Source organism: Podarcis gaigeae, assembly GCF_964106915.1.
Source record: "Podarcis gaigeae genome assembly, chromosome: 3".
Lineage (NCBI taxonomy): Eukaryota > Metazoa > Chordata > Lepidosauria > Squamata > Lacertidae > Podarcis > Podarcis gaigeae.
Window position 1 is genome coordinate 59,314,190 of NC_139680.1, and position 27,266 is coordinate 59,341,455.

Sequence of the window (27,266 nt, forward strand, 5' to 3'; positions counted from 1 at the left end):
AAAAGCAGGCTCTTCTAACAACAGTGTTTGTTGACCTAAAAGCAAGCGCCGCCAATCTAAAGCTGGTGAGTTCATGCAGAGGGCTGAAGAAGGTACATCAGAACAGGCAAAGAACTTGAAATTCGTGGTTCAAAGATTCATCCTAAAAAAGCAAATCGACTACTTTGAAAGTCAGAGCAGAGTCACAGCAGGTTTTTCCTGCAGAATCACTCAACAGTAACTTTCATGGGATCCAGGTAATGTCTTGAATCCCAGATGCAGAGATCAACAAGAATATGGGGCAGAGTTTCGGTGGCAACATTGCTTCCTTTGTCCTGTGTCTACCTTCAGTTATTGAAGTACTGTACCTCAAACTTGCTCACAGCTCCCAAAAGTTGGTGGCCAGTCCTCCTTAAGGACAACTGCAACATCTGGTCCTTCCCTCCCACCCAGTCATCACCATGATGGATGATTTGCTAGGTGATGATGATGATGATGCTTCATGGGGGGAAGCTCTGTTGCCATCTTTTGAAATCACATGCTGGTGGCTCCCTATGCGACCTGCAGGTGATCAGTGATCTTCCTTTGTGGCTAGGGGATGGGACCATAGCTTAGTGATGGAGAACTTGCTTTGGGGGCTCCAGATTAATCCCTGGCATATTCAGGCAGATTTGAGAGTCATGTCTGAAACGCAACAGAGCCATTGCCAGCCAGTGTAGACTGAGGCTGGGCAGGCTTGCCAAATCTACTTTGTGTATTTTGTTATTTAAACTAGAAGCCCAGGAAGATCTACCTTCCAGAGCTAGCAGCCCAACACACACACTTTGAATTTCTGCCGATAAATCATTTTTTTATTCAATCTCCTTCTAAGGCAATCTTTCCACTGCATTTTGGCTTGCCAGATGGAACAGTCTCCCCTTCCACACACCCCCCCCCCAATGCTGTTTCTTGACCCCCTCCACCAAGGCAATTTAAGGTGGCACAGGGGGCATGCAGGAGGGAAGGTTGGAAGCCCCATTGTGCAATTTCTTGTGAAGGGTTTCTGTTGATGAGACTCATTTAGTTGAATTCCACCCTTTGTTTTAATGGAGCATTTTTTGTATAGCTTTGTACGCATTCTTAAACAGTTCAAAAGTGCTTTTAAACAAACACCCAGTGTGCCTCTGAATACGTTCAGAGCTAAGGAACTTTTCAAGACAAGAGCAGAGCTACAGTCTGTCCTTTTGCACAGAAATCCTCTCTTGCTTCGCTTTCATTTCAGCAGGCTACTTTTAGGTAGGAACATCTGTTTGGTTGCTGCTATTGCTAACAGTTGGGAATTGGAAACATCTTGCCGAGCTACTGAAAATCCCATGTGTACACAATCCCTTAAGGGACCAGTGGTGTGTGTCTCAGCAGAAAGCATCCTCCTGTGTTCCGACAAGTTTCAACAACATCTTATTAAATATAGAACCAATATATTTAGGGAAACTCAAAACTTAATGCCATCTTGGCAGAGCCCCACCATCCACTTGTAGAATGGCAATTCTGCCTGCTAACAGGAGTTATAGATCTACCTTCAACAGAAGCCAGACAACTTTATGGCTACATTGAATTAGATTTTTATTTGCAAGGTACCCACATGCATATTTCCTCCAAGCCCTCTTTCTTATATAATGTCTGCTGGAAGCAGTGTCAGACTAGAATCTTGGAGACCAGGTTCAAATCCCCAGTGAGCCATGAAGCTCACTGAGTGGTCTTGGGCCAGTCATGTTCTCTCAACCTAACCTACCTCACAGGGTTGTTGAAGGGATTAAATAAGGAGGTGGAGAACCACGTATACCACCTTGAGCTCCTTGGAGGAAAAGGTGGGATATAAAAGCAATGAATTAAATAATGTTTTAATGTATTCTAAATCTTTTTGTTGGAAGCCGCCCAGAGTGGCTAGGGAAACCCCGCCAGATGGGCGGGGTATAAATAATAAATTATTATTAAATTATTTTAATTAACAAAGCAGGAAGCAATGTTTTTCAGATGAAGAGGGCAGCTCTACACCTTGCAAAAGGAATGTGCTTGTCTCTTTTATTGAAGGTAATGGGAAAGTCCACATTTACTGGAGCTGAGCACACACACCAGAATGCAAAACAATTCTCTGGGGTTAGGCTGTGCATGCAATACAAGCAGCTGGAGCATGATGAGGGCATCTAAGAACACTGCCCTGTTTCCACAAGAGGTTCCACTTGTAGAATTTGACTTTCCCTTCCTTTCCCCTCCCTCTAAATCCCCCCCACTAATCCACTCAGGGGGGCTACAGTGAGCCACCAGAACAGAACAGAACAGAACTGGGGTATGTGGAGAAAGAGAAAAGGGAATGGAAGCTCAGTTGCACAAGCAAAAGGTTTTGCATCAATGGGATGATTTTGCTGGACACAAATCAATTTCTCACACAATCAGTAATTTTCCACATTCAGAAAAAAGTACACATAAACAGCTTTTAGTGTTCTTTATTTTAAATTAGCAGGCAGACAAAAATTTTAGGTCACAATATACTTTAAAAAGTTTCTAAGAATATTAATCTTTTAAAAAAATATCAGCAAAATGCCCTAGAACATTTCACACACTTTCGAAGAAACTAAGTTTATTGAGTGCTGACCATCGGTGAATTAGAGTACAAAGGTAGAGCATTACAGAACATATTTCACATAGTGGAATATATTATTTTCACATTGTGCAAAGTACTTTTGTCCACCAGACAACCTTGCTGCTCTCACGTAGAACCAGCCCAAAGAGGTCTATCACACGACTGTCCAAAAACACAGGCATTCCTTCTAGAATCAGAATGCCACAGTACAGCGGTGAAGAACCTACAGCCCACCATGAGGCATGAGGCAAAGGTGGCCACCTTCAGTTGCTTGCTTGCTTCTTGCCTGTGTATCAAGCTCCTAAATAATCCGTACAAAAGTAGCTTTAAACTGGCAGCAGGGAAGGCTTCCAGCTACGTTGCACTTGGCAGAAGACAAGCCCTTTCTTCCTCTGTGCCTGGAAGGTTTTGGGGATGGGATCTGCGCAAAAGAAGAAAGACACGGTTCGAAATGTTCTCAGCATCCACAGCAATATTAAAACAGAAAGGCGAAATAAATTTTTTAAATGCCCACAAAAAAAATTGCCTGTTAAAAGGGAAGAAGGCTATAGAGCTGCAAATGGATTTGTGTTGCCTCAGTGCGGTTTCACATTCTTCCTTCCTCTTTCTTTTGCAAACCGTGATTTAGTCTTAGTGGCTGTGACGACACACACGGTTTCACTCACCACCACGACACAGCATTATTTGGACTTGAATGTGGGGGGGGGGGATCAAAACAAGTTGTCACAACTAATATGGCTAAGTGCCAGAGCTAAACCAGCCAATGCCTCAGTTCCAGGAAAAATCTCTCTCCCTGAAGCTGCCTTGAAGTTGCTGTTGGGAACTTCCCTCCTGTGGGAAATAGCAGCTTTAGATGAAAGATTTTGTTAAGTTGTGGGTGAACATATCAAACGACACAGCAATTCTTCAAACAGCTCTTGTTTATTCACAGGCCAGGAGAGAACTGAACTGAAAGGCTCAGTCAGCCTGCTTATATAGAGCTCCAGTACAACGTTATTGTAACAACTTTCTAAAACTATCCAATCACTGAACGTCACTTTCGATCCTTCATTTGCATAACTATCTACAATATCCCCCTGCTGGCCCAGGGTGAGAACTTCAGTACATAACAGATTTCATCAAGATTATGCCATGGCCCCTATCCTGATCAGCTTCCCCCACCCCAGAAGCTGTATTTTGATAGAAAACATAGCAGTGAGGGGGGTATCCCAGTTGTGGAATAGTCTTCTCACAGAGACTCACTCGGTTCCTTCTTCATAGGGAGGGTGCCTTTTTTAAATTCACCCAGGCCTTTGAAATCATTTGTAGTCTGGCTTCTGACTTATTGTGTATTTCTACTGCTGGGTCTCTTTTTCCTGTTAAAAATATTGTCCCCACTCAGCCATGAAGCTCCCTGGGCAACTCTGGGGCAGTCGTGCTCTCTCTCAGCCCAACCTACCTCACAGAGTTGTTGTGAGGATAAAATGGGAAGGGGCTTTGTTTGCTACCTTGAGCTTCTTGGGGGGGGGGAAGGTGGGCTATAAGTATAAATAAATAATTTTTAGTTTACAGCAAGCTGAATAATCCAGAAGTGTAGCAGGAAAGGCTTAACAATTTGCTCAAATGGTTCTTTGTAAGTTTAAATGAAAATAGTCACAGTACCTTCTTCTGTGCAAGGTCTCGTAGATATAATATAGTGCAAGAGCTAACCCCTGAAGAGAAAACAAATAGTATATTTGCAATGTGCCACACTTTCAGATACAAACGTAATAAAAGCTCATATCAAGAAAACACTGGTTTACATACACTTATCAGCGCAAATCCACCCTGTATGGCTGCAGCCCATTCAAAACCCAGCTTGTCGTTTAGAAATCCACCTAATGTTGGACCTACAAAAGACCTAGGAGAAGAGAGCGAAACACACATTTAACGTAGGTCTGAGAAAGAATGACCAATGCAGCTTGCACAGACTTTGCATCCCGGGTTATGATTCAAGGTGCTTTGAAGAATTTGCACCACTTCTTAAGAAAAGCTAAATGAAAACATCCCTTCCCCCCCAGTATGGCCACTGGAAGGATCCCGGGTAATTCTGCCCCCTACCAGAGCAGCAGCTGCTTACTATGCTCTGCAAGACAGGAGACCAGAAAGGTGTGGCTAGCCCAAGACATAATAAAAGACTGGTTTGCATAGTTAGTGCCCCTAAAAAAGCATGTTGACAGCTCAAAACGTGTTGAGTTTATAAACTATTTTTACCTTAGTCACACTTAGTTCTCAATGGGACTTCAATTAGTCAAGAGTAACTTTTCACATGGAGCACCAAAGTGCAATTAACTTATCATGGATTGAAACCTAGATTTCCAATAAATTTTTTCAGTCTTCTGAACTGGTACCCTTCCCGCCTTATCCTCTGCTCCATGTCACCAATCACCCCTGGATCCAGATAAATTATTTTACCTAGGTTCACATCCACACCACACACTGGTGGCCAAAATTGTGGAAACCTTTTGGGAAAAGTGTATTTCTGAGGTTCGATGGCTCATAACACCCGATTGGCTCTCTAAACACTCATGCTCATTGGCTACATTCAAATGAGGGAAAACTACTGCATATCAAACTAAGCAACTTGTGCTTCCTTTTTCTTTTGATAGAATATAGAAAATTGAACAAACTTTGTTGCATGACATTCTTCATTAAATTATCTTTCCATTGAATAATTTCATGGTATTACTAAAAAAAAAGTGGTGTTATGCAGTGGCGTAGCGTGGGTTGTCAGCACCTGGGGCAAGGCAAGTAATTTGTGCCCCCTAACCCGTGGATTGCACCCCCTAACCCGTGGATTTGCGCCCCCTAACCCTAACCCCCAGATGTTGCACCTGGTGCGGCCGGCACCCCCTGCACCCCCCATGCTACGCCACTGGTGTTATGAGCCACCAAACCTCAGAAATACTTTTTTTCCAAAAGGTTTCCACAATTTTGGTATATTTAAAGCACATTTTTACCAATCGAATAGCTATGGCTTCTCCCAAATAACCCTCAGAGCTGCTGTTTCCCCCTTATAGAGCTATAATTCCCAACACCCTTAACAAACTACCGTTTCCCAGGATTCTTTGGGGTGGGAAAGCTTTGCGCTTTAAATTTAGGTTGTGGGTGTGTCCTAGAACACCTAATGCCGCCACAGAGTCTAGAAATGCATGGGCGCAACCCAGTCCCCAAAGGGCATAACAGGGCGTGCCCCTAATCAAACAACTATAAGAAAGGGTGACCTGGGCATGCCCCCCTTCTGCCCCTTCCCTTGGTCAAAACAGTTCTGCGTTCTGAGCTGTGCTCGTGGTCAGTTGGATCAAGTCCAGTAACTGTTTCTAGAAACAAAAAGGTCTTTTGAATTATTTGAACAGAGGCTTAGAAATGTGTGCTAAGAGTCTGAAAGGGACCTTATTTTTACTTGTATGATTTCCCCTCTAGTTTCTTCCCCATTGTCAATATACACAGCCAGTGCTGGATTTACGTAGAAGCTAAACAAGCTATAGCTTAGGGCCCCACTCTCTTGGGGGCCCCAAAACATTTTAAGGGGGAGGGGAAATTGGATGTACATTTCCAAAATAGAAGATAAAAAAACAAAACAAAATAAAACCTACACACAGCAACAGTGTATTGTGTAAGTAATGGGCATATATAGCATATATTCAACACAAAAAACAGCGACAATTTGTTGTTGACAAAGGACAGCTGGACATATAAAGGGCCCCATTACCTTCGGTAGCTTGGGGCCTCATCAAACCTAAATCTGGCCCTGCACACAACACTCACATTCTTACACAATGAATACTTTGGGGGTTTTCTCCAATGGAACTCTTATTTATGTAACCCACGTAAACTCATGTTGTGTACTCACCCCCCCCACCCCCAAACCTACTGAGACCTCTCCTCCTGTGAGTGAGTAGGGTTGCTTTGGTTCTGTAAGTATCAACACACGGAGAAGAGAGGAGGTCATGGGAGTGCAAATGATAGGCCATCCATGACCTTCTACATACCCAAGTGACCATACTGCGCTGAAGAGTCCAGATACCAGGCCTAACAAGCTTAATCCTTCCTCAAAGCCATTCTCACTGCAGGACAAAAGGCAAACAAACAGATAATTTCCAAAGGTACCAACTTTTCATTTTGAAATGCAAGTTTTGGAGGTCTGCAGCTTGGAAGACAAGTCATAGAATCACAAAGTAGCAGCATCCAAAACAGACCTGCCTTGTCTTTCAAAAGCAGCTGCAATCTTCCCTGCAGGAAAAATAAAGGAATGAAGTGCTGTCTCTTCAAAATCTTCTCTGCGTCCATGAAACCACATCTCATTCTGTAGTGAGACGTGGTTGTGGCAAGCGTAAGGTACCACACTGGTACTCCAGTGGTACTCGCACTGGGGAAAGGGTTCATTAGCTCGGGGGGGGGGGGGGGAGGCCGTTTTTCTAAAAAATAAAAGCACTGCCATCATCTTAATTCGTATGTTATCTTAGCTTTCCACGTGAAATGGGGTGGAGAACCTGTGGTCATTTGGACGTTACTGGGCTGCAACTCCCATCATCTCTGAACTTTGGGTCATATTGGCTGGGAGTCCAACAACATCTTGGAGGAACAGATTCTCTGCCTCTCAATATAAAGTTTCCTGGCACAGACCTATAATCATCAAAGGAATTCACTACAGAACAAGGGAACCCTATTCCAATTAGCTTGCAATGAGCTGCCAAAGAATAACATTTTTTTTCAAAGTGTATGGAGAGACGATAACTTACTATGCATGATTGAGCATTTCAGGGAATATCGGGATACCGCTCATTCCAAGGGAAAACCCCATCAGGACCAACATTAGAACAAAGAGCCAGAGTTTGCTGGGGGAGGGAAATCGAAATCCTAAAATAAGTTGAGGAAATGGTGCAACATTCCTCATTTGGAGGAAGGTACTGGATTTAATAAATAAAAAAATAAGCAAACAAACACTTCATTATACCTTTAATTCATATATTAACATTTTTTAGCATTGGCAACATTTCTTTTATAGAAGAAAAAGAAGAGTTTGGATTTGATATCCCGCCTTTCTCTCCCTTTAAGGAGTCTCAAAGCGGCTAACATTCTCCTTTCCCTTCCTCCCCCACAACAAACACTCTGTGAGGTGAGTGGGGCTGAGAGACTTCAAGGAAGTGTGACTGGCCCAAGGTCACCCAGCAGCTGCATGTGGAGGAGCGGAGACGCGAACCCGGTTCCCCAGGATTACGAGACTACCGCTCTTAACCACTACACCACATTGTAGTATTAATAATAATATATTCTGACAACAATGTGTGTTAGTGACTTTTGCTAAATTGCTTTATATAAAATTAAAAAAAACAGATAAAATCAATTAAGAGTCAAAATTTTAACCAATAATGTAGAATACAAAATTCCTAAAATGCAATTGCAATTTTGTTAGTCACAGACAGGCACCTGAGGTTCTAGGCTAATCGTCATGATTTTTGGACTGTGCTGAACATACAAACCCTTCATAATCTCTGAACTTCATTTGGGAAGCAGGCAGCTTCCCAAATGTAGTTCAGAGATTATGTATGCCATGAGGAGTTGAGTTGAGAGGTGATGTGTGGCATGACGACTTGTCTAAGATCATACAAGATGCTGCTATGTCAGCTCCATAACTAGCCTTTCAGCTCAAGGAAAGGACCTCAAATTTACCTCCCACAGAATGAGAAAATATTGTTTGTCAGGGCACTCTGAGCATGAATTGGGAAGGCCAAGCTTGAATCTGTGGCATTAACTGCTGGGATAACCCCCATTTACACTATCTCCCAAGCTCCTTAGACACAAATGAGATGGAAGTAAATGTCTTCATTTTTATTTCAAAAAAGGGGGTGCATGCTTCTAAACATTTCAAGTTAAAAGTAAGACAGAAGGAATACCAAAAACTCAATCGTACACACTCTTTTCTTGGCAGAATAAACAGCAGGCTGTGTACAGGCTGAATAAGGTCATAAGGGGACCACATATGTGATGTTAGAATTCAACAGCTTTTGGGTACAAAATATGAATATTTGAGGGCAGAACATACACTGCCCTGCTTACTGATTTCTGAATATGTTTGAAAGCTTCAGAACACGGGCAGATGGCCAGTGCCAGAGACACATACATCAAGTGTGCATTACCTTTCGATGTGCAAGATGGGAGCTGGTCCTAACATAAAGTAGCATAACGCTGTCAGTATGCCTCCAAAAATCATTAGCCATTTCCTTAAGTACTGCAAGAAACAGAGAAGTGGAAGACTTGAATTTTGTCAAAATAACTACATTTGAATTAATTCAACTGACAGGAGGAAACATTATGTACTTTATAAGTGTCACTTCATATTTTCTAAGGGAGAACAGTGACATTCAGGACAGGCTGTGATGTACAAACAAAACCAGCATCCAGCCTCATACTTTGAGATGGTCTTTGGGATTGATGGAGTCATTTCAAAACCGGTTGGTTTACCAGCTTTATATTGTCACTGCAGCTTTTACCCATTAATTTAAAGTTTTCCCTGTTCATTTGTCTAAAGGGGGTATCTGTATTTTGCAGAGGTTCCAGGACCTAGAACAAGCACCAAAATCTTACATAATAGGCAATGGGATATGTCTTGGCTGAAATGGGCACCAGGCACTACTGTTTCTAGGCCTGTGGGATTGGTTGTGTTTTGATTTCAGAACAGGAATTTCTAATTATGAAGCCTACTGAACTTTAATCACTCTATAATGTAGAATCACAGCAGGATTTTGAACTCACCGGAAATTTATCACTGAGAAAACCAAGCAATGGTGAAGATAAGGAATAGGAGAGTGCTAGCCCCAAGAAGACCAGTCCCACATAACCAGCAGGCAATTTGAACTAGAAAAAGAAAGCAGATTTTTTGATATTTCATAAAAATAGCATCTGACCCTCAGTAAAGTTCATTGTTGCAGCAGGGCAGAGTTAGATTTACAAGCAATATATTCTTGTGCAATTTATACACACACAGACACACAACCAAACATAAAAATGAAAAGGCAACATTTCTGCATTTTTAAAAGAAAAACTTGCAACTTTTTTTAAATAAAAAATAAAATAAAACTACTTTGGGGGGGGGAACAGGAGGGAGGGCAAAAATCTGCATCCCACCCCCCCACCCCCCAGTTTTCCCCCAGGCCTTCCTATCTCTAACCTCAACAAAATTGGACAAAATGAAAAAGTTCACTGGTAGAGAAATGGGCTCTTATTTAGAAGTGAAACAAGCCCCAACAGTTTAATATTTTCAGTGTTTGCTGAATACTTTTAGTTTTCTCCAAGATTAGTCTATTTAATCTCTGCATTTAAAGAATCTTGTTTTTTAGTTTTAAGACTCTTTTATCATTGGCATGATATTTCACATTTTATTTCTGTACACCGTTCAGATATTCTTTGTGTCGGAAATCAAACAAATTATACTGGAACACAAAGCACAACTTTGTTACGAGTAACAGATTTATTTATTTTTAAACCTAGTACTTTAAAAAGAAAAATAAAACCAAACAAAAAATATTAAGGGTTGTTATCTGCCTAGGATGCAGCAGAAAATTGCATTCGTGTTTATTTCACTTAGGCTTTAGCATTATGAATGCTAGGAATGTCCACTAACTCAATTAACTTGGCTCCACTTTGCAGTTATAGAGAGGAAGAGCTTGTCATCTGCTCACCTGGCTGAGCTCTACCTGCAGCACTGCATTTCCTACTCCACTACTTCATCTGGCCTTAAAGCTACAAGACAGCAACTGCCATTAGGACACCTCTTGCGACTGATCCTTATGAAAGTCCCACCAGGACCCTCGCAAAATTGACAATCTTATACAATTTTAGTTGATTTTGATAATTTTAGATGAAGCATTTGTATGAAAGGCTTTCCCCCCAATTGCACCTACCTTTTTCAAGACAAATAGTGACATGGTAGGATCCAGAAAGCTCAGGCATCCACTTAGTGTGAATATAGTTAAACAGAGGAAAATAACTTTTGGAAGAACAACAAGCTTCCAGAATGAATCTTTGCTAGGAGTGGAATCTGTAACAAGACAAAGAGTGACATTTTGGGCAGGTTATTTATTTTAATCACACTCGGTATGAATGTCATGTTACAGAATGGGATAGGGCCCTGCCCCAAAGGAGCATACAATCTTTAAAGTTGACACTGGGAATAGTGGTGGGAAGTAGGGGGAGGAGAGAGAGGTGGGAAAATATTGTTTAAAAAGGAGTAGTCATAGGTATTTCAGTGTATTCAAATTTGAATTGTCAAATTGTGTTATTATTGTTATTATGGTTTTTGTTGTATGTGTCTTTTGCGGTTGTTGTTTGTATCGAAAAAATGATAAAATAATTTATTTATTTAAAAGTTGACACTGGGAAAACAGAGGAAGACAAAGGAAAACAAGACTCCTGAGCAAAGTTAGCAGTCATGGGAAAAGCACAGAGATTCTCTTATGGATCCCTAACTGATTAGAGACCAGGAACCAGAAAGCAGGAATAAATGGAGTGGAGAGTTCTTGCAATAAATAGTGAACAGTACGTCCCACCCTCCACCCCCACCTTATCAATACTAGTAGGCACCACTATTTTTTATATTGCTCATAAATGATGTAGACTAGAGGAAGGAAGTGAACTGGAATAGCAAAAAGCTCCGAAAGGATCTCTTTGCCCTAGGGGAATGGACATTAGAATGCTGGCTCAATGCAAACAAGAGCATATTGGTGCACATTTGGGCAAAAAATATCCTAACTTCATACATATATATCAAGGATCTCTGAGGTAGAAGTCATTACTAGGAAAGCAATCTTGGGGTTGTGAGGCTAGTTCAATGAAAACAGAGCTATGTACGGCTGCAATGAAAAGGGCAAATTCCACAATTGGGATCATTAGGAAAAGAATTGAAAACGAAACTGCCAATATCTTGACTTTGGCCAAACAGGTTTCTCAGGCTTTCAAAATGCTACAAAAACCTGCATCAATTTCATCTCCAGCTTTAAGGCACTTCAAAAGTATCACAGAAACGCACAGAAAGCCACTACCTGCAACACCCAAAGGGACTTTTTACTACGCTTTCCAGTCCTGTCCTTTGGTAGGGGAAATAAAGCAAAGCTAGCATTCAGGATAGACTGGAAAAACCCTCCTGAGTATGCATATTTTGGGTTTTTTTTATTTGCTATTATGTTATGTATTTTGCGTTTTATACTGTGATGTTTTGATGAAGAAAGGTATATTCTTGTTTTTTGTTATTATTTTATAATACAAGGGCTCTGTAGATTGGGCACAGCTATTACCGTCACCAGTATTACCACAGGTGAGAGGAAAGTTTCCTACATTAATGTGTGGAAAAACAGGCTCCAAGAGACAATCTTCACAGTGGAGAATAGAGAAGTTCCAACCCAATTCGAACCAAAAGGCAATCAAGACACCACTTACCATATTTTGGTAAGAGGAACATGTTCAGTGGCACCAGGATAAGCACTAGGCACCCAAGTACAATGAAAGGGACTTCATAGCCAAAAGACTGGTATAAAAAGCCACCAAGAGGCGGGCCCAGCACTAGTCCCAGTCCAGTAAAAATTTCAAGGCTGCCCTTAAAAAAAGAAAGAAAGGACAACAATGACATCAGATCAGGTGGCCTAATTGGTGCAGCAGGACAGAATTAGTGATAAGTACAAATTTCATTAGCATCAATGAAGTGCCAAGTTTTGCTTCTATGAATGTATTAACTATTTTTCCCCTTGGCTTATGGAGCGTTTGAGTATATATAAACCTTTAATCTCTTTTTTTTAAAAATAAATCTTTACCCCAATGACAAAGCACAAGCTTGTTTTCTTAAAGTAAAAGGGGGTGGAGAGAACAACAATATTGGTCCAAGGATACTAAAGCTAAGCTCACATGGTGTAGTGAAAGCTATTATATACTATCATCTAGTCATGATTTTTTCTGGTTTGGTGCTATCAGCATTCAGCTAAAAGGTCAGCTCTTAAAGCAACAACACAGACCTGCCTTTGTAGTTTAGTTACTTGTGATTGTCATGCAAAATAAAAACGTCACGATCTTAACATCCCTCACCAAATGAAACTTTCCCAAGTTAATTTCAGTGTATTGAGACGACACCCAAGATGTTATTTGTGTGATGCAGGTCTCCTAGTCCCAAGAGGTCCCAAGAGCATCTGAAGTGTTAGAACTTCTGCTTTACAGCCAAAAGGTCACAGGTAGAAGAGGAGGAGGAGTTTGGATTTGATATCCCGCTTTATCACTACCCGAAGGAGTCTCAAAGCGGCTTACAATCTCCTTTCCCTTCCTCCCCCACAACAAACACTCTGTGAGGTGAGTGGGGCTGAGAGACTTCAGAGAAGTGTGACTAGCCCAAGGTCACCCAGCAGCTGCATGTGGAGGAGCGGGGAAGCGAACCCGGTTCACCAGATTACGAGTCTACCGCTCTTAACCACTACACCACACTGGACCCCTCCCCCCTTTTGTCTCTTCAGACAGGGGTGGAAAAGACTTCTGCCTAGAACCCTGCAGAGAATACTGCCACACATTGAAAGCAGTATCATGCCACATTACCTATTAACTGTGATTACTCAAAATCAGCTACTGCTACATACCATAACTGTAGCAATGTTGTTGGGGAAAGCCTTTGCTAGAATAGAAAACGAGGCTGTTATGGCTGCGGCAAAGCCAATCGCGTCCATGGCTCGAACTACAAAACACAACCCTATGAATATCGGCCCATCGGGTGCTCTGTCCAACATCCTAAAATCAAAAGAAAAGTTAATACAGCTCCTCGGCCTCTTATGCATAAACATCTAGTACAGTGCTCTCGTATAATAGACATGTTGGCAAGGCCCTCTTGGGTAAGTAGCACAGGCTGAATCTTATGGCAAATATTGGGTCAAATCTGCCTGGCAAAGTTGTCGTCTGCAGTGAATCCATAAAAGACATCTGAGAAAAGAACTGCAATTAAACAAAGGTTCATAAGTTAGGAGCTGCTTTGGACAAGACATCAGGCATCAACAGACCCAGAACCAACCAATTTACATTTCCACTTTTTCGGGATTTCAAAGGGAAATGTACTTTGGAGTGAAGCAGAATCCATATCCACTTCTTGAGCCTGTGTCCTTTTGCATGTAAGGGTTAGGAGCTGCTTTGGGCAAAGCATTTAAGTAATCTTTTGGATCATACAAACGATGTATAGATTTATATTTCTTAAAGCATGGAAAATTTAAAAATGCAGTTCCAATAATGGCCAAAAATATAAAAAATATTAACAGATGCTATATCCTGCCAAATATATAAGGTCCAGGAGAACAGCAATGGTTTAGGCCCTAGCTTACTGAGTTGAAGTCTTGGATAAAGTACTTTTAATAATTTTTATTTTTATTTTTTTAAGATGCATCATAATCCCAACACACACTCACCCAAAGAGAATTGTGGCAACTCCAGAGATGAACATTCCAGCAACAAACATAAACTTTGCACCAATCTGTACAAGCTGTAAATTACAGAACAATAAAGTTATAGTGCTTCTGCAAGTTTTATAGAAGTTTTAGTACTCAAATTTACTGTTTTTCCTTCAGTTTTTTTATGAAAACAAAATTAAAAATCTGTGAGCTTAACGTCTGCCCACTCTACAGATTTACATCCAGCTCATTATCACACCTAAAAATATTCTAAATGGATAAGTGAATTAACCTACTTTCACAACAGCAACAGGTGCAATTAACTGTTACAACACTCTTTGCTGCTGCTACTTTCCATGCAGCACCACAGCACTCCCATTAGCTAATAAATCCACTGCAGTAGTCCAAATACAAAGGTCAAGTCATCTGTCCAAGAGGGGATCACAGGGGGTGAACCTGCCACAGCTGGAAAAAGGCACTCCTAGCCACCAAAGCTACCTGAGCCTCCAGTGACCATGTTGGATCCTCCCAAGGTATAGATCTATTCTGTCCAGGTGACTACAACCCTGCCCAGAACAGGTTGCCTTTATACCTCCTGGACTCAAGATCTCGCCACACATAACACCTGTGTCTTCTTAGGATTCACCTTCCATTTATTGTCCCGCATTAAGTCCATCACCACCTCCAAGAACTGGTATAGCAGATGGTGGATGAAGCTCTATGGGAGCACATTGCTTCAAGCCACATGTCTCTTCATTGTCTGTACAACTCAGGATAATGGGTATTAGGCTATAGTGACCTGGATTCATTGGGTGGTATGAATTTTACAGAGCTCCTGTCTCATCACATTCTGGGATCTGCTGAGAGGACCTGCTGAGTCTACCTGTTTGCAAAGGGTACAAGACAGACTGAAAGATATTCAAAGTAATGACTCCATAAGCATGGAAAACCCTTCTCTTTAATTTATGGCAATTCATTTAGGAAGCTTGAGATTTTCTAGATGTGTTAGAACACCTTAGTAAGGATGTACACAGGCAGGAGTTTGATAGTCAAATGAAAATGACACTGCTCTTCTGAGGATATTCGAAGCTTACATTATGGAAATTGTCAAACATACTTACATACTTTCCCATGATCAAAGAAGTCAAGAAGTTGAATAAAGCAAAGCATCCAAAAATGAGTCCAACTACAGTGTTACTAGCACCTTTCTTTTCTGCCTTAAACAAGAAAAAAAGAGGACTCAGCTGCACAGATGCAAATAAAACACTTTAAATGTGTTGTAAAGTGTAATATACAAATAGTGAGCTATGCAAAATTCAATGTATTTTTAAAACTTTTTTTAAAAAGCATTTTTACAGCGTTTTTATGTGTGTGTGGATTCCACCAGAAAAAAGGTTTCCTTTAAACACAATGACTTGGAACAAAAAAATCTATGTCAAGCCAGAAATACTGGCAGTTAAAATGGCTTAATTGTTACAAAACGTTGCTGGTGAACATTGGAATTCCAATTCAGAAGTCTCTCAAGTCTCCCTGAGTATTGACAAGGAAGTCCAAAGAAACACAGTAGCAGAACAGCTGGCTTGCTGCTGAACAACCCTGTGGTTGTGAATCTATGAATCTCTACACCAAATGAATGGGGGGAAGGGAGAGAGAGAAAGCAAAATTCACATGAGCAGAAGTTTGTAACAGACCTGCAATCTACCAGGCACTTAGCCAAGGTGTTTTATTTTCTGAAGAAGAGAATGTGCCCTGCACCTGGTCATGGAAAGAAAACAAAACACCACACCACATGCCCCATCTCTGCTTATACGGCATTTGTTATGCATGGGTTCAAAGCTATTTCCCACACTGCATTTTATACACAAGGGTGTATGAATGCACCTACACGAAAAGTAAAAAATCTAAATATTTCCTACCACCGTAGAAAGGTGTTGGTGGGACAGGTCTCTGGGAAGAGGTCTAGCAGAACAAGGATGGGAAATCTGCAGGCCTCCAGAAGCTGTTGGACCCCCAACTCACATCAGCCCCAGAGAGCACGGCCAATGGTCAGGAACTCAGATGACAACATTTGGAGGGCTACAAGATCCCCAACCCTGGTCTAGAGAGTTCACAACCCTTCAAGTATTATCCATGAGAACAAATGGCAAAAAGTGCCTTCAGACACTTCCCAAACAGAAGGTTTTAAAAATTTAAGGGTAGAGGAATTGTATTCACCAGCAACATTTTGCAGTTTATATGTTGGCATTTCTTTACATCGAACACCACAGCACATGTTCCTCTCTAACCTTCTCTTCCTCCCAACCCTCCTTGTATTCCACCCTTACTTTTTATGATTCTAATTATATAGTGTTTCCTCCCTCATTTTTCCTTATTTGCAGTTCAATGGAAAATTGCAAGGAAAAACCCGATTTTTAAAGGATGATGGGAAACAAGACTTTTGTTAGACATGTTGCTGGACAAAGCGTCATCAAGCAATTCTATCAAAGGTTTCATTTAAAAAGTTGTGATGATGTAAGCATTGGATTGCCAAGTTGTATATCCATTTACCTCTCTTGGGAAAAAAGGTCCGAGGATTGAGTAGCAAATCATTGAACTGAAGTTGATAGATGCTGTAGCTACCAGTATAAATATCTGTTCTTTAGAGAGCCTTCGGGATTCTTCAGTTGCCACCTGTGGTATGTCATTGTCTTAGAAGGAAAACAATATATTTCTTAGAACGTAAAAAGCAAGATAACATATGACTTTAAAAGTGGAAACAAATACATGTACAGTTTTCACAGGTTAAATTAGAAATATTAAAAAGTTCAGATTTTATAAAGACTCCAATGCAATTTCCCTTTGATCCACTTGCACCCTCAGAGTCCAGTAATCTGGGCCAACATTCTAAATAAACTTGAGCTAAAAGGGTAGAAATAAGAAACTTATTAAGTTGTAAAGCACATATTAGGTTGTATTTTTGTACTAGCCTGAGAAAGTCTTCTGGTATGATCAAGAACATACAGTTTAAGATCCACATGCTTAATTTGCTAAGAGCTTTTGGAACTCAAGTCATAGAGATATTTCTTAACAAACATGGTGATCTGGAGATTGTCCTTGAGGTACTAGCTTTAAGTTTGACATTGGAAAGGAGAATGCATTTCTATACATGCATTTTGTCCAAATTAGTAAACTCTTCCATTCAAAAGACCATTTCTTGCAATATTTATAGTACAATGCTATTGCAGAAAGCAGATTAATATTTGAGAGTGGGGAGAAATGAAGAGACAAAACCTGGGTTTGACCTTTGATTAGCCACACACACTGGTTTATTCCATAACCTACCTTTCCGGTTTGGTTATGTGGATAATGTATGAAAGAACCACCCTGAGCTCCATTGGGAAAGGACCACACCTAAGTCTAATAGTACAGTGAAATAAGCAACATGTGCAGGCTAGCAGTACAGGGGTCTAAAATAGCTGTACCTTGTTACCTTCATGTTCTAATGTAAGATAAAGCCCACATGCAATTGCAGTGTCAGTGGGTGTGTCCTACTGTGATTTAATCATTTTTTCAGGGAGACTCATGTCATTTCTACTATTCAGATATCTTTACACACTCAAAACTTTTATTCACATCTTGGGGAATAAAATTGGAAGGAGTTGGCTCAGGTGGGGGAAAGTAACAGCCTAGTGCTATGTACGTCTACTCAGAAGTAAACCCCAATGAGTCAAATGGGACTTACTCCCATGTAACTGTATACAGTTAGGTAAAAAGGCAGAAAGTCAAATTAATGAGATGTTGAAAGGAAGCCTTGCACAAAGTAATTAGCTCTCTAGCAACATATATTTACCAGAATAAAACTGCCCCGTCATTGTATATAACTCCACAATTTTTTTTAAAAAAACACGGATTAATTGTTGGGATTATAGCCAATTTACCTTGTTATTTTTGTTTTGATTATCTTGTTTGGAGTGTAGTATAGCAAAAGGCTGCTAAAGCATAACTAATTGCATGCGAGCTGCGACCCTATCACCCTTACTTGTGAGTAAACTCTAAAACCAGTGGGATACATTTCTGAGTAAATCAACTCGCTATTAGGATTCAAGTCAACTCGCTATTAGGATTCAATCCCTCTCGGGGATTTGGAGATAGAGAGCGCAGGGAGAGGGAAAGAGACCTCTCGATGCGAGGCTAATCGAACAGCAGCATTTCCGAGCATTTTTACACCCACCTGGAAGCTCGCCCGTCGCTTCGGGGCTGCCCATTGTAAAATAAGGAAAAGGGAAGAAAAGGCTGGATGCTGTAGCTTCAGGCAACTTCCTCCCCCCGCGAGAAAAGAGCGATGGCTCCCCGGGTTTCCACAAGTAACAACTTCCCAGCAATCTTCCCAGCAAGGAGGGGCAACGACTTCAGCTGCTGCGACCCAGTAGGTTCAAGCCCGGGGAATCCACTCGGCAGAATGGTTTTGCCGGGCGGCAGCGAGGAAACAGCTTCGGAAGCAAACCGGCGCCGAACTCTGATCCCGCTCCGGATCCCGGCAGGCTTCACTTCGGTTACTTGAAAGCTGCGCTCGGAAGTTGCCTCATCCCGCAAGCTTTCCTCGGGGTGGGGGCTTTTTAAAGGCGTAAAACTTCCTTCTCTGGTTCAGCCACTGGTACTGTTAGTCTTAGAGCCTGAGGCCGCTGGGAGTTTTAGAAGTGACCCTGCAGCTGAAAAGAGGGTTTTTTCGTTTTTTATGACTTAAGACATCCGTAAACTGTTTTGCTGAAAATCTGATGGAGCTATTTCAGTGGGGCTAACTTGGCTGCGACTGCAAGCATGCCTGATTTCGAAGTGAGACCCAGTGAAGCCGATGTATCTTACTCCCAGGTACGTGGGTGTCTCCAACTCCCAAGGTGCAACCGACCCATTCGCGACAGTGATGTAAGCAGCTCATCTCTGGTTTCAGTGGCCATTCAGAAATGTGATTCCCTCCTCTGGAAGGAGCCAATGTATTTCAATGGCTATTTTTGCATGCCTCTGGGCAGGGGGTGAGGGGGTGGACGTGTTGACCACAGAATAGTAAGAAAGCTAAAACGGACCTCGTTTCTTCGATATGTAAAGCATCTCCAGCAAATGTCTGAACTGTATTGTGGAAAACTACCTAGGATGGAGCGCTCATACGGAAATGTGGGCAACTTGCCTCTCTGTGGTTTCAGCCCAGGAGCAGTTCAAACATTTGTATTCTCAAAAGTGCAATGCACATGCTCTCTGATTGCCATTGTAATTCTAACCAAATGGTGTTGAGTCCAGCCTTGAACCCACTTCATCAATGAATTTTGTTTCCTCTTCCATAAATGTAGGAGCAGAGCTAAGTGCTGTGTTTTTCATTTCATGATGGCAACACACCTCTAAGACTATATGGCAAAAATGAACTTTTAATCAATGCAGCCAATTTGGCTTCGGAATCAAGGCAGCTTCCCCACCCCATTTACAAAACATCCAGCCCTGTAAAAAGTTTGCTCACTTCAGAGTTTGCTCACTATTTTGTGATATTTTGGTTGGTTGCACTAAAATAATTCTGGGATTTTCCAGAATAAATGTGTTAGCTTAAGACTTAGCTATGCATGTTTCAGCCTCATTAGTGTGTATTTTTCTGTCTCTCTAACAAAAGCTCATTTATTTGGCACACAGACTATTGCACCAAGAGTTGATATCACTGACCTCTGCTGTGATGTAAGTGGTATTGCTTCACCACACTACTGCTTAGGAGTGGCACCTAGGACTTCACACACACACACACACACACACACACACACGTATAATGTATTTAAATTTTCAGGCCTAGAATGCTTGGCTTACTTCTGCAGTTATATATGTGCACAATTTACTCACAGTGGAATAAAGTTTTTTTTTTAAAAAAAATGTGTATCTTTGTAGGATTCATTTCTTGGTTTTAAAATTCCCAAGCCTGTAATTGGGCTGTTTTATATTCCAAAGTCCTGTCATCAAAATGCCTTGCTTCAAAGTGAGTGGCAGGCCTTTAAACTAATATCTGATGCACCAGGTTCTTGAAATGGGGAGGGATGCTCTCCCACTTCTTTTCAAGCATCTCATTTCTTTTTGAGCAGTTGTAATTGTGTCTGGTATAACTTCACCACCCCACCTCCTTCAAATTCAACCCACATGCATGCTAGGCTTTTAAGCTGCAGCATACTATGTTTTTTCAAGTTACTGCTGAACATGAAACAAATTAAAAGATTCAGCTTTTCAGTAGAGAACAGCAATATTCCAAGTATGTCTGTTTTCCATCACAGATAGACAAGAAAAGAAAAGAAAGCCAAAGATGTTAGTAGAAATAAAGTAATGAAGACACTTGGTGGAGATTTAGAGGTTATTAAGGGTATTAACTCTCTCTTAGTTTTCTCTCTAAAGCAAAATATGGTCAATAGTATTCCAAGTAATGCTGTGCCTCATTAACATGATGGAAGAAGCAGAAATTCAAAACTGCAAGGTCAGATCAGACATAGTTAATTGCTTATTCTGTATCACTGACTTTATAATCAAAGGCAGAATTGTTAGTTATTGATAACTTGTTAAGGTCAGTGCGCATTGGAAGTTTGTAGGGATAAGGTTTGTTTTTATTCTGTGTGTATTACTGTTAGCCAGCTTGAGCATCTTTGGAATGAGAAGGAGGATAGAACTATTATTTTTTAAAATAACTTGTTACCAGAAGCAATTTGGTAATTTTAGACTCTGCATTAACTGACCTTCCAGCATGGGCGTAGCCAGGCTTTTTGTGGAGGTGGGGCAGAATTGATGTGATTGGTCAGTTAAGTATTTCTATTGTTTGACAACCATGCCTCCCAGAGGGTCACCCCTTTAGGTGGCCATGTGTGTTTCAAAGTGTGGTAAGCCAGCCCCATTTGGGGAGAGTCCTACTCATTCTGCTGGCTGGACATCTGCCCCAAAATCATTACATGATTGATCAGGAAATATGAGCTGCCTGAAATACTGAACACGCTTACTTAAAGCAAATTGCATTGAAATGAATGCTCCTCTGTCCTCCCGATGTCCAAGATGACTTAATACAAAGCAATACAATGAATGATTTGCATGGTATATGTGTTCAGTGGTTTACCAATACTGTACCAGGATGCCTGTGTTACCAACAACTGTTTTGTGAATTATAACTGCCTATTGCCTAATTACCATTGACTACACTTTCCTTGCTGGTGTGTTGTAAGTTGTCTTGACTATCTTTTAGAAAGGTAGGATATACTTCTTGATAACAAATGAACATGTCACTCAGAGGGTTTTAAGAATAAAAAACAAAACAAAAGCCTTCCTATTTCATGTGCAGTGTACTCAAATGTTTCCGCCTTTCTAGCACAATGTACAGTACACACACATTGTTTGTGTGTTGCACTGGATCCCGCCATCTCTGCTGAGCACAGCATTTTTGAGGACACAATGCAGTCTACTTTTGCTACTTGGATAATCTAAATCTTAGTCCAGCAAATGCATTCGTTCTGGATTCTGCGTAGAAGGGCATTCCACAAACGCCCCAAGCAGCCTTTAGGAAGCGCCAAAGCTACCACATGTGGCAGTGATGTGGCCAACTTACGACTACACCATTCAAGTTAAATGTTTTGTCTGCGCTTTTTTAAAAAACAAAAAACCCTCAAAAACTTCTCTCAGCCAACCACCAGTATAAAAATACGGTATTTGGCAAAGGTCCATCTTTACAATCCGAGCCCCTCCGGCCAATTCCCAGCTGGCGCTCCAAGGAGCAGTGGGGCGCATCTCTTGCCATTATCTCGGGACTCTTCTTCCCCAAAGTCATCCGTTCCTACACCGGCTTAATCTACCCAAGAGACCCCGAAAGATCCACAATAAAAGCGACTCTTGGCGAGGAGGAGGGCGACCCAGGAGGGGCGTCTCCGCAGAGACCCGACTCTCCTCGGGAGCAGAAGGAAGAGCAGCAACAGGGAGCCTCGAAGGCGGGCAGGTTTAGCAGCCCTGCCCCGCATTCCCACGCCTCAGCGCCCCACATGGCAAGTGGAGGGTCGCCAGCTGCGAGGAAGGCGCTTTCGCGAGAAGGATAAGGCTCCGGCTCCGGCAACAGGGAGGCCTCGGAGGGATTGCTCGAGAGCAGCAACCAATAAACTCTTTCGGGTTGTGCTTAGCTCCAGCCTGGTTTGCCCGCCGACTTTCCCGCCGGTGCCTTTTGAATGATTCGGTGGCTTTTGTGTGTGTGTGTGTTTTTGTCTATCCAGCGTGGAGAATTAGGCAGCCTCCTCCTCCTCGCGCAGTATCCGCCAAGTAGTCGCGCCCTGCGAGTGTGAGAAGCGCTGTGTGTTTGCACAGCGAAGCTGGAGGCGGAGCAGGCACGGCGGGACTCAGTGCCCCGGTGTAGCACGCCCAGCCGCTGCCGCCAGCCGGGAAATATGACGGGCACCCCCCGTGTGCATTTATAGCACCGGGGCGCTCCTCTATATAAAGGCAAACTGATGATTCGCTCAGCGCAAACCGCAAGGTCTCCTAAGGAACTATCGGCAACGGCTTTAACCTCCGTTTGTTTTTCCGCCTCCGAGCAGGCGAAATGGTAGGACGCCTAAAACTGCAGGCGCGTGCGCGGCTGCGCGGAGGAGGGCGGGGTCCTCGCGGCCTTAAATAGGCGGGCGGGCTGCTCCGCCCCTTCCTTTTCACCATCGGTTCGTGGAAGCTGTGAGGTGGGTGCTGCGCGTGTCGGGTCTCTCTCTCTCTCGCCCCCTCCCTTGTTTCTCTTATCTATCGGGGGGCGGGAGAGTCTTTATTGTTCGCTCCCTCTCGTTTTCTGCCGCTCCCCGTTTAACAGGCTCCCTTCTTTTCTTTCAGCCACCCCCCGGGCGGGAGAGTCACCACCAACCATGGCCGAGGAAGGGTAAGTGCGAGCGGACGGCGACGGGGCGGAGCGAGACCTCCTTCTCTTCCCCGATTTCCGGGCCCCGCGCGGGGACTTCGCCTTCTGGCTGCACGTGGCCGGGCCCAAGTTGCTCTCCTGCTCGCGGCCGCTTGAACCACGTGCTTAGCGGAGGCCCCGCAGAGCCTTTCTCCTCTTCCCGCCCCGCTCCGGCCGCTTTCAGATAACTGGAATATGGCGCTTCAGTGCAAAATAGGCCACTCCGTCCGTGTTGCGGGAGGGCCTGAAAGTTTGCAGGAAGAAAGTTTCCGGTTCTTTCCTCTTCCTTGCAGACACCTGTGCGCGCGCGCGCGCGCTCCCTATTCCTCCCCTCCCCCTCCCCGCCCGAATCCGGAGTCTCCAATGTGAGATGGGGAGGATGATGGGGAACTGGACGTCTGTAAATATTAATTTGATTTATCGTGGGATCCCAGCGGAGCAGCAAATGGTCCTGGCAAATTTCAGAGGGGTTTTTAGCCTGCTGTGCAGAGACTCGAAAGAGTCCCGTGCCATGTAGACTTCACTGCTATTGCCATTATGACAGCATTGATCCTCCAACGTGACCTTCCTTCCTATTATACTTTCAATACAACCATGTAGTACCCTAGGAGTGCTAGTTTGGTGTCACTCCATGCCTTTTTCATTGCCTCTTTATGTTTTAAGGATAAAGCTGCACTAAAGTCTACAAAACTTTATCCCAGAATAATTAGTGTTCTGGGTTGTAGTTGGCTGTGTTGATATGCTCCTTACAACCCCATCCCAAACCTCTGTTATTAGTGATACATATCCAGTGTTTGCCTTACTGCCCTTTCTACCACATACTAAATTTTCAGGATGCTGTTTTTGCTGCAGTCAGCAGCTTCATGGGTTGCAGTATGCAGAGTGGAAAAGTTGGAATTGTAACTTATGAAACAATACTTATCACCTCCATTAATTCATTTAGACCTCATTCTATTTATGTCCTTGATCAGCTTAAAATCAGCATTGTGCCTCATAAGCTGCAGATCAGTGAAGTTAGCAAGCTTGCAAGTAACAAAAACTCCATGGCACATTATTTTTAAATTGTGCATACACAATTTAAACAGATTTTATTTGTCTGGTAGTGTTGCTTACTAAACAAGGTGGTGTGCAAAGTTAATATTGGTTCTGTATTACCAAACATTTAAAGTTGTCAGTAATGTAGGAAATTCAGTTTTAGGAGCTTCTAGGAAAGAACAGTCTGGGAAACAAAAATACACATTGTGGCCATATGTAGAATATTTCATACAGTTCCGGTAGCTCTTTCTCATGAGATCATAGAATTCAAAAATATTCAGGAAAGTGCAACTAAGATGAACAAGGACAGACCTCCCCTATAAGGAAAGGTGTAAGCTGCTGTTGCTTTTTGTTTTAAAAAGATACCCAGAAGTAGTCTTTTGAAATTCTCAGTAGTTTTAATATACATAAGAAGACACTGGTATTGCCTGCCACACTAAAACCCAAATTGTCAATGAAAATGATATTTTGGAGTAGCCAGGAGGAACTAGAATGCCAAAAAGTCCACTGTTATAAGTAAGTTGTTTTTAGAAGTTCTAATTGTATTGTTTAAGTATTAGACATTTGCTGCTCTGGGGTCTGTTAAGAAATACATGCATTTAACAAATTAAGCCATGACCTTTTGTTCAGATTTGTGCAAAAAAATCTTTTTGCTGTAGCAGTGTTTGGGTACAATGTATGTCCAATTCCACATGTTGATTTAAGTGCCATGCCAGTTCAAAAATATCTGGCTGGCCACTGTTAACAGCAAAAGGGGCCTAGTTGAACGTTGGTGACATGAAGCAAGTTCATGTTCTTCTGTGACTTTTCATTTGCTAGCATTGCTGCTGGAGGTGTAATGGACGTCAACACCGCCCTTCAAGAAGTGCTGAAGACCGCACTTATCCACGATGGCTTAGCCCGTGGAATTCGTGAAGCTGCCAAAGCCTTAGACAAGTAAGTGCTGGATGTTAACTAGTATGTGTGCCTCCATGTTGGAGTTTGGTCGGGCATTTCCTGTAAGAGTGAAAAGAAAGTTGCTCAGGGTAGCTTACAATAGTAAAAAAATCCTTCTATCCTGTAAAAATGATTAAAATACAACCACGGCAGAGACCACAAATAAAATTTAATTGAAACAGCATATATTTAGCAGGTAACAGCCTGCTAGAATAAAGACATATTCACAAATTAGTGAAAGACGGCCAGAGAAAGAACGTCTATGGCTTGCAGGACAAAAGTGTTCAACAGTTTGAGATGAGAGCTACAGGTTTTGAATGATGACTCTCTTAAAAAGTCGGATACCCCTTCACTCTTACTATGAGTGAGAATAATAGTCTGACAAACCTGTACATATAGATTGGTTTTAAGAGTAGGAGCCAGAAATAGTCTAGCAAGGTCATGGTGGTGGGAGTAATACGGTAAAAGCACCCAGTGTAGTTTGAAAAATTATAAATGGTTGTGTTAACATTACTCGTAACTAGGTAAATAAAACACATCAAAAAATCTGGACTAAATTGTTACTGACGGGGCATCTGGTACTTTAAACTACACTTAAATTGCAGCAGTGGTATGAAATTCACTAGTATACTGGTTGTGCAGTTACTAACTTCAAAGTCTAAAGAAAACAAAAATACTTTTTATGATCCATGACTTTGATCCCAATTTTCCTCATGTGTCTTGAAAAGAACACACACAAAGAAATTCCCTGTTCTACTTTCCCAGATAATGTCCCATTGATTTGTGGACTAATGAGAATGGTTTGGGGAAACTGCAGGTGGGGAGTCAGTGGAATTTGGCCTCTCTGGGCGAACAGAAGAGCAACTAGGAATTGGATCTTTTTTCTGTAGTCCACTGTGTAACTAATAATGGTCTATTGTTTTAGACGCCAAGCCCACCTTTGTGTTCTCGCATCCAATTGTGACGAGCCCATGTATGTCAAACTGGTTGAAGCACTTTGTGCTGAACATCAAATCAACCTGATAAAGGTAATGATTATGTACATCTTTTAGATTGATAATTGAATGCAAAAGCTGTTTTGCTTGTTCAGTAAAATATTTTCTACTGAATGTAGCATCTAGATCTGGCATAAGCAAACTCATCCCTCCAGATGTTTTTGGGACTACAACTCCCACTATCCCTGACCACTGATCCTGTTAGCTAGGGATGTTGGGAGTTGTAGTCCCAAAACATCTGGAGGGCCAAGTTTGCCTATGCCTGATCTAGATGCTTGACTTTTTAAGTACTGTTCACGCTGTACAGTGATGATAACCTGGCTCCCTCTACTGAGACTTGTGAGGAGAACAACCACTAACGTTACCCTTTATTTCTGAGTGTACAGCTTCCATGATTTCTGTGCTTACCATCTTATTTTGAAGGCAGTACTAATGGAATATAAAAATCTTTGACAGGTTGATGACAACAAGAAGCTGGGTGAATGGGTAGGTCTCTGCAAGATCGACAGAGAAGGAAAACCCCGTAAAGTTGTGGGCTGCAGTTGTGTCGTTGTCAAAGTAAGTTGATGAAAGTGCTCTTTTTAAAAAATGGGTACATATTTTAGAGCAGTTTTATTCGCTAAGTGTTTTATTGTGCCTTTACATACTGTTGCCTACATTTTGGTCTCAAATTGCAGCTCTTGAGCTTGATTAGTCCAGACCTGAATGTCTTAACTATTATCAGCATAACAGTTAACAGCAAAGAAGCACACCACTTGCTGCTTTGCTAGTGTTTGAAGAGAAATAAATTTTTGGTTAGCGCCAGTGGTGGGTGAATGAGAAATTGGAATGAGAAACTTTCTGCATGTGGGAATATTGAAAGAGATGCAGTTTCCCTACCCATACAGTTAACTGATGTTTTGTTGCTCTTTTAATCTTCTAAATACTTGCCAAATTTAAACTGTGCACCTCATATTTCTCATAAGTAAAACATTTTAAATGGTGGTTCTGTAATGGTGCACAAACTGATTATTTATCCCCTTTCTTGTTTAATGAGCAACACTGCCAGCTGGATAAAATCTGCTTAACTTTCAAGTGTTCTGCAGAAATGCAAACTATTGCTGGCAATAATAAAGCCAGGGTACGAGCCTTGAAGACTAGGTACTCATTGAGGTCCCAATAAATGGCTACATTTTGGTTTTTAAATATGGGTTCACTTTATTTTACTGAATGCCCTGTTTTTAGTACCCCAAAATGGGCTCTGACGTTTGTCTTATTGTCTTATTAATGCATTGTCTTATTGTAGGACTATGGCAAGGAATCTCAGGCCAAAGATGTCATCGAAGAGTACTTCAAGTGCAAGAAATGAACCAATAAAATATATTTGCGCCTGA

General features: G+C 41.9%; 2 protein-coding genes across 6 annotated transcripts; one reads left to right on the top strand and one right to left on the bottom strand.

Annotated features, from left to right (window-relative positions):
* Positions 1-2,446: 2,446 nt before the first annotated feature.
* Positions 2,447-22,999, bottom strand: SLC18B1 (solute carrier family 18 member B1). 4 transcript variants are annotated; one of them, XM_083731386.1, is made up of 17 exons: positions 21,942-22,999; positions 20,219-21,888; positions 20,082-20,152; positions 18,236-19,074; positions 16,573-16,712; positions 15,147-15,242; positions 14,044-14,117; positions 13,231-13,378; positions 12,053-12,209; positions 10,522-10,658; positions 9,374-9,475; positions 8,758-8,849; positions 7,360-7,455; positions 6,610-6,684; positions 4,385-4,478; positions 4,241-4,290; positions 2,447-3,020 (listed from the first exon to the last, which is right to left on the bottom strand). In XM_083731386.1, the coding sequence occupies exons 4-17, from the start codon at positions 18,267-18,269 to the stop codon at positions 2,954-2,956; spliced, it is 1,362 nt and encodes a 453-aa protein (XP_083587512.1). In that variant the 5' UTR covers positions 18,270-19,074; positions 20,082-20,152; positions 20,219-21,888; positions 21,942-22,999; the 3' UTR covers positions 2,447-2,953. The 4 variants fall into 4 exon arrangements, with proteins under 4 accessions (XP_083587512.1, XP_083587513.1, XP_083587514.1 ...); XM_083731387.1 differs by lacking the exon at positions 20,082-20,152 and having other exon boundaries at positions 18,236-19,023; positions 21,196-21,888; positions 21,942-22,324; XM_083731388.1 differs by lacking the exons at positions 20,082-20,152; positions 20,219-21,888; positions 21,942-22,999 and having other exon boundaries at positions 15,147-15,238; positions 18,236-18,554.
* RPS12 (ribosomal protein S12) lies at positions 20,335-27,266 on the top strand. Of its 2 annotated transcripts, none has more exons than XM_083731538.1 (6): positions 20,335-20,386; positions 22,864-22,909; positions 24,782-24,898; positions 25,824-25,926; positions 26,350-26,451; positions 27,179-27,266. In XM_083731538.1, the coding sequence occupies exons 1-6, from the start codon at positions 20,350-20,352 to the stop codon at positions 27,239-27,241; spliced, it is 468 nt and encodes a 155-aa protein (XP_083587664.1). In that variant the 5' UTR covers positions 20,335-20,349; the 3' UTR covers positions 27,242-27,266. The 2 variants fall into 2 exon arrangements, with proteins under 2 accessions (XP_083587664.1, XP_083587665.1); XM_083731539.1 differs by lacking the exon at positions 20,335-20,386 and adding an exon at positions 22,667-22,718.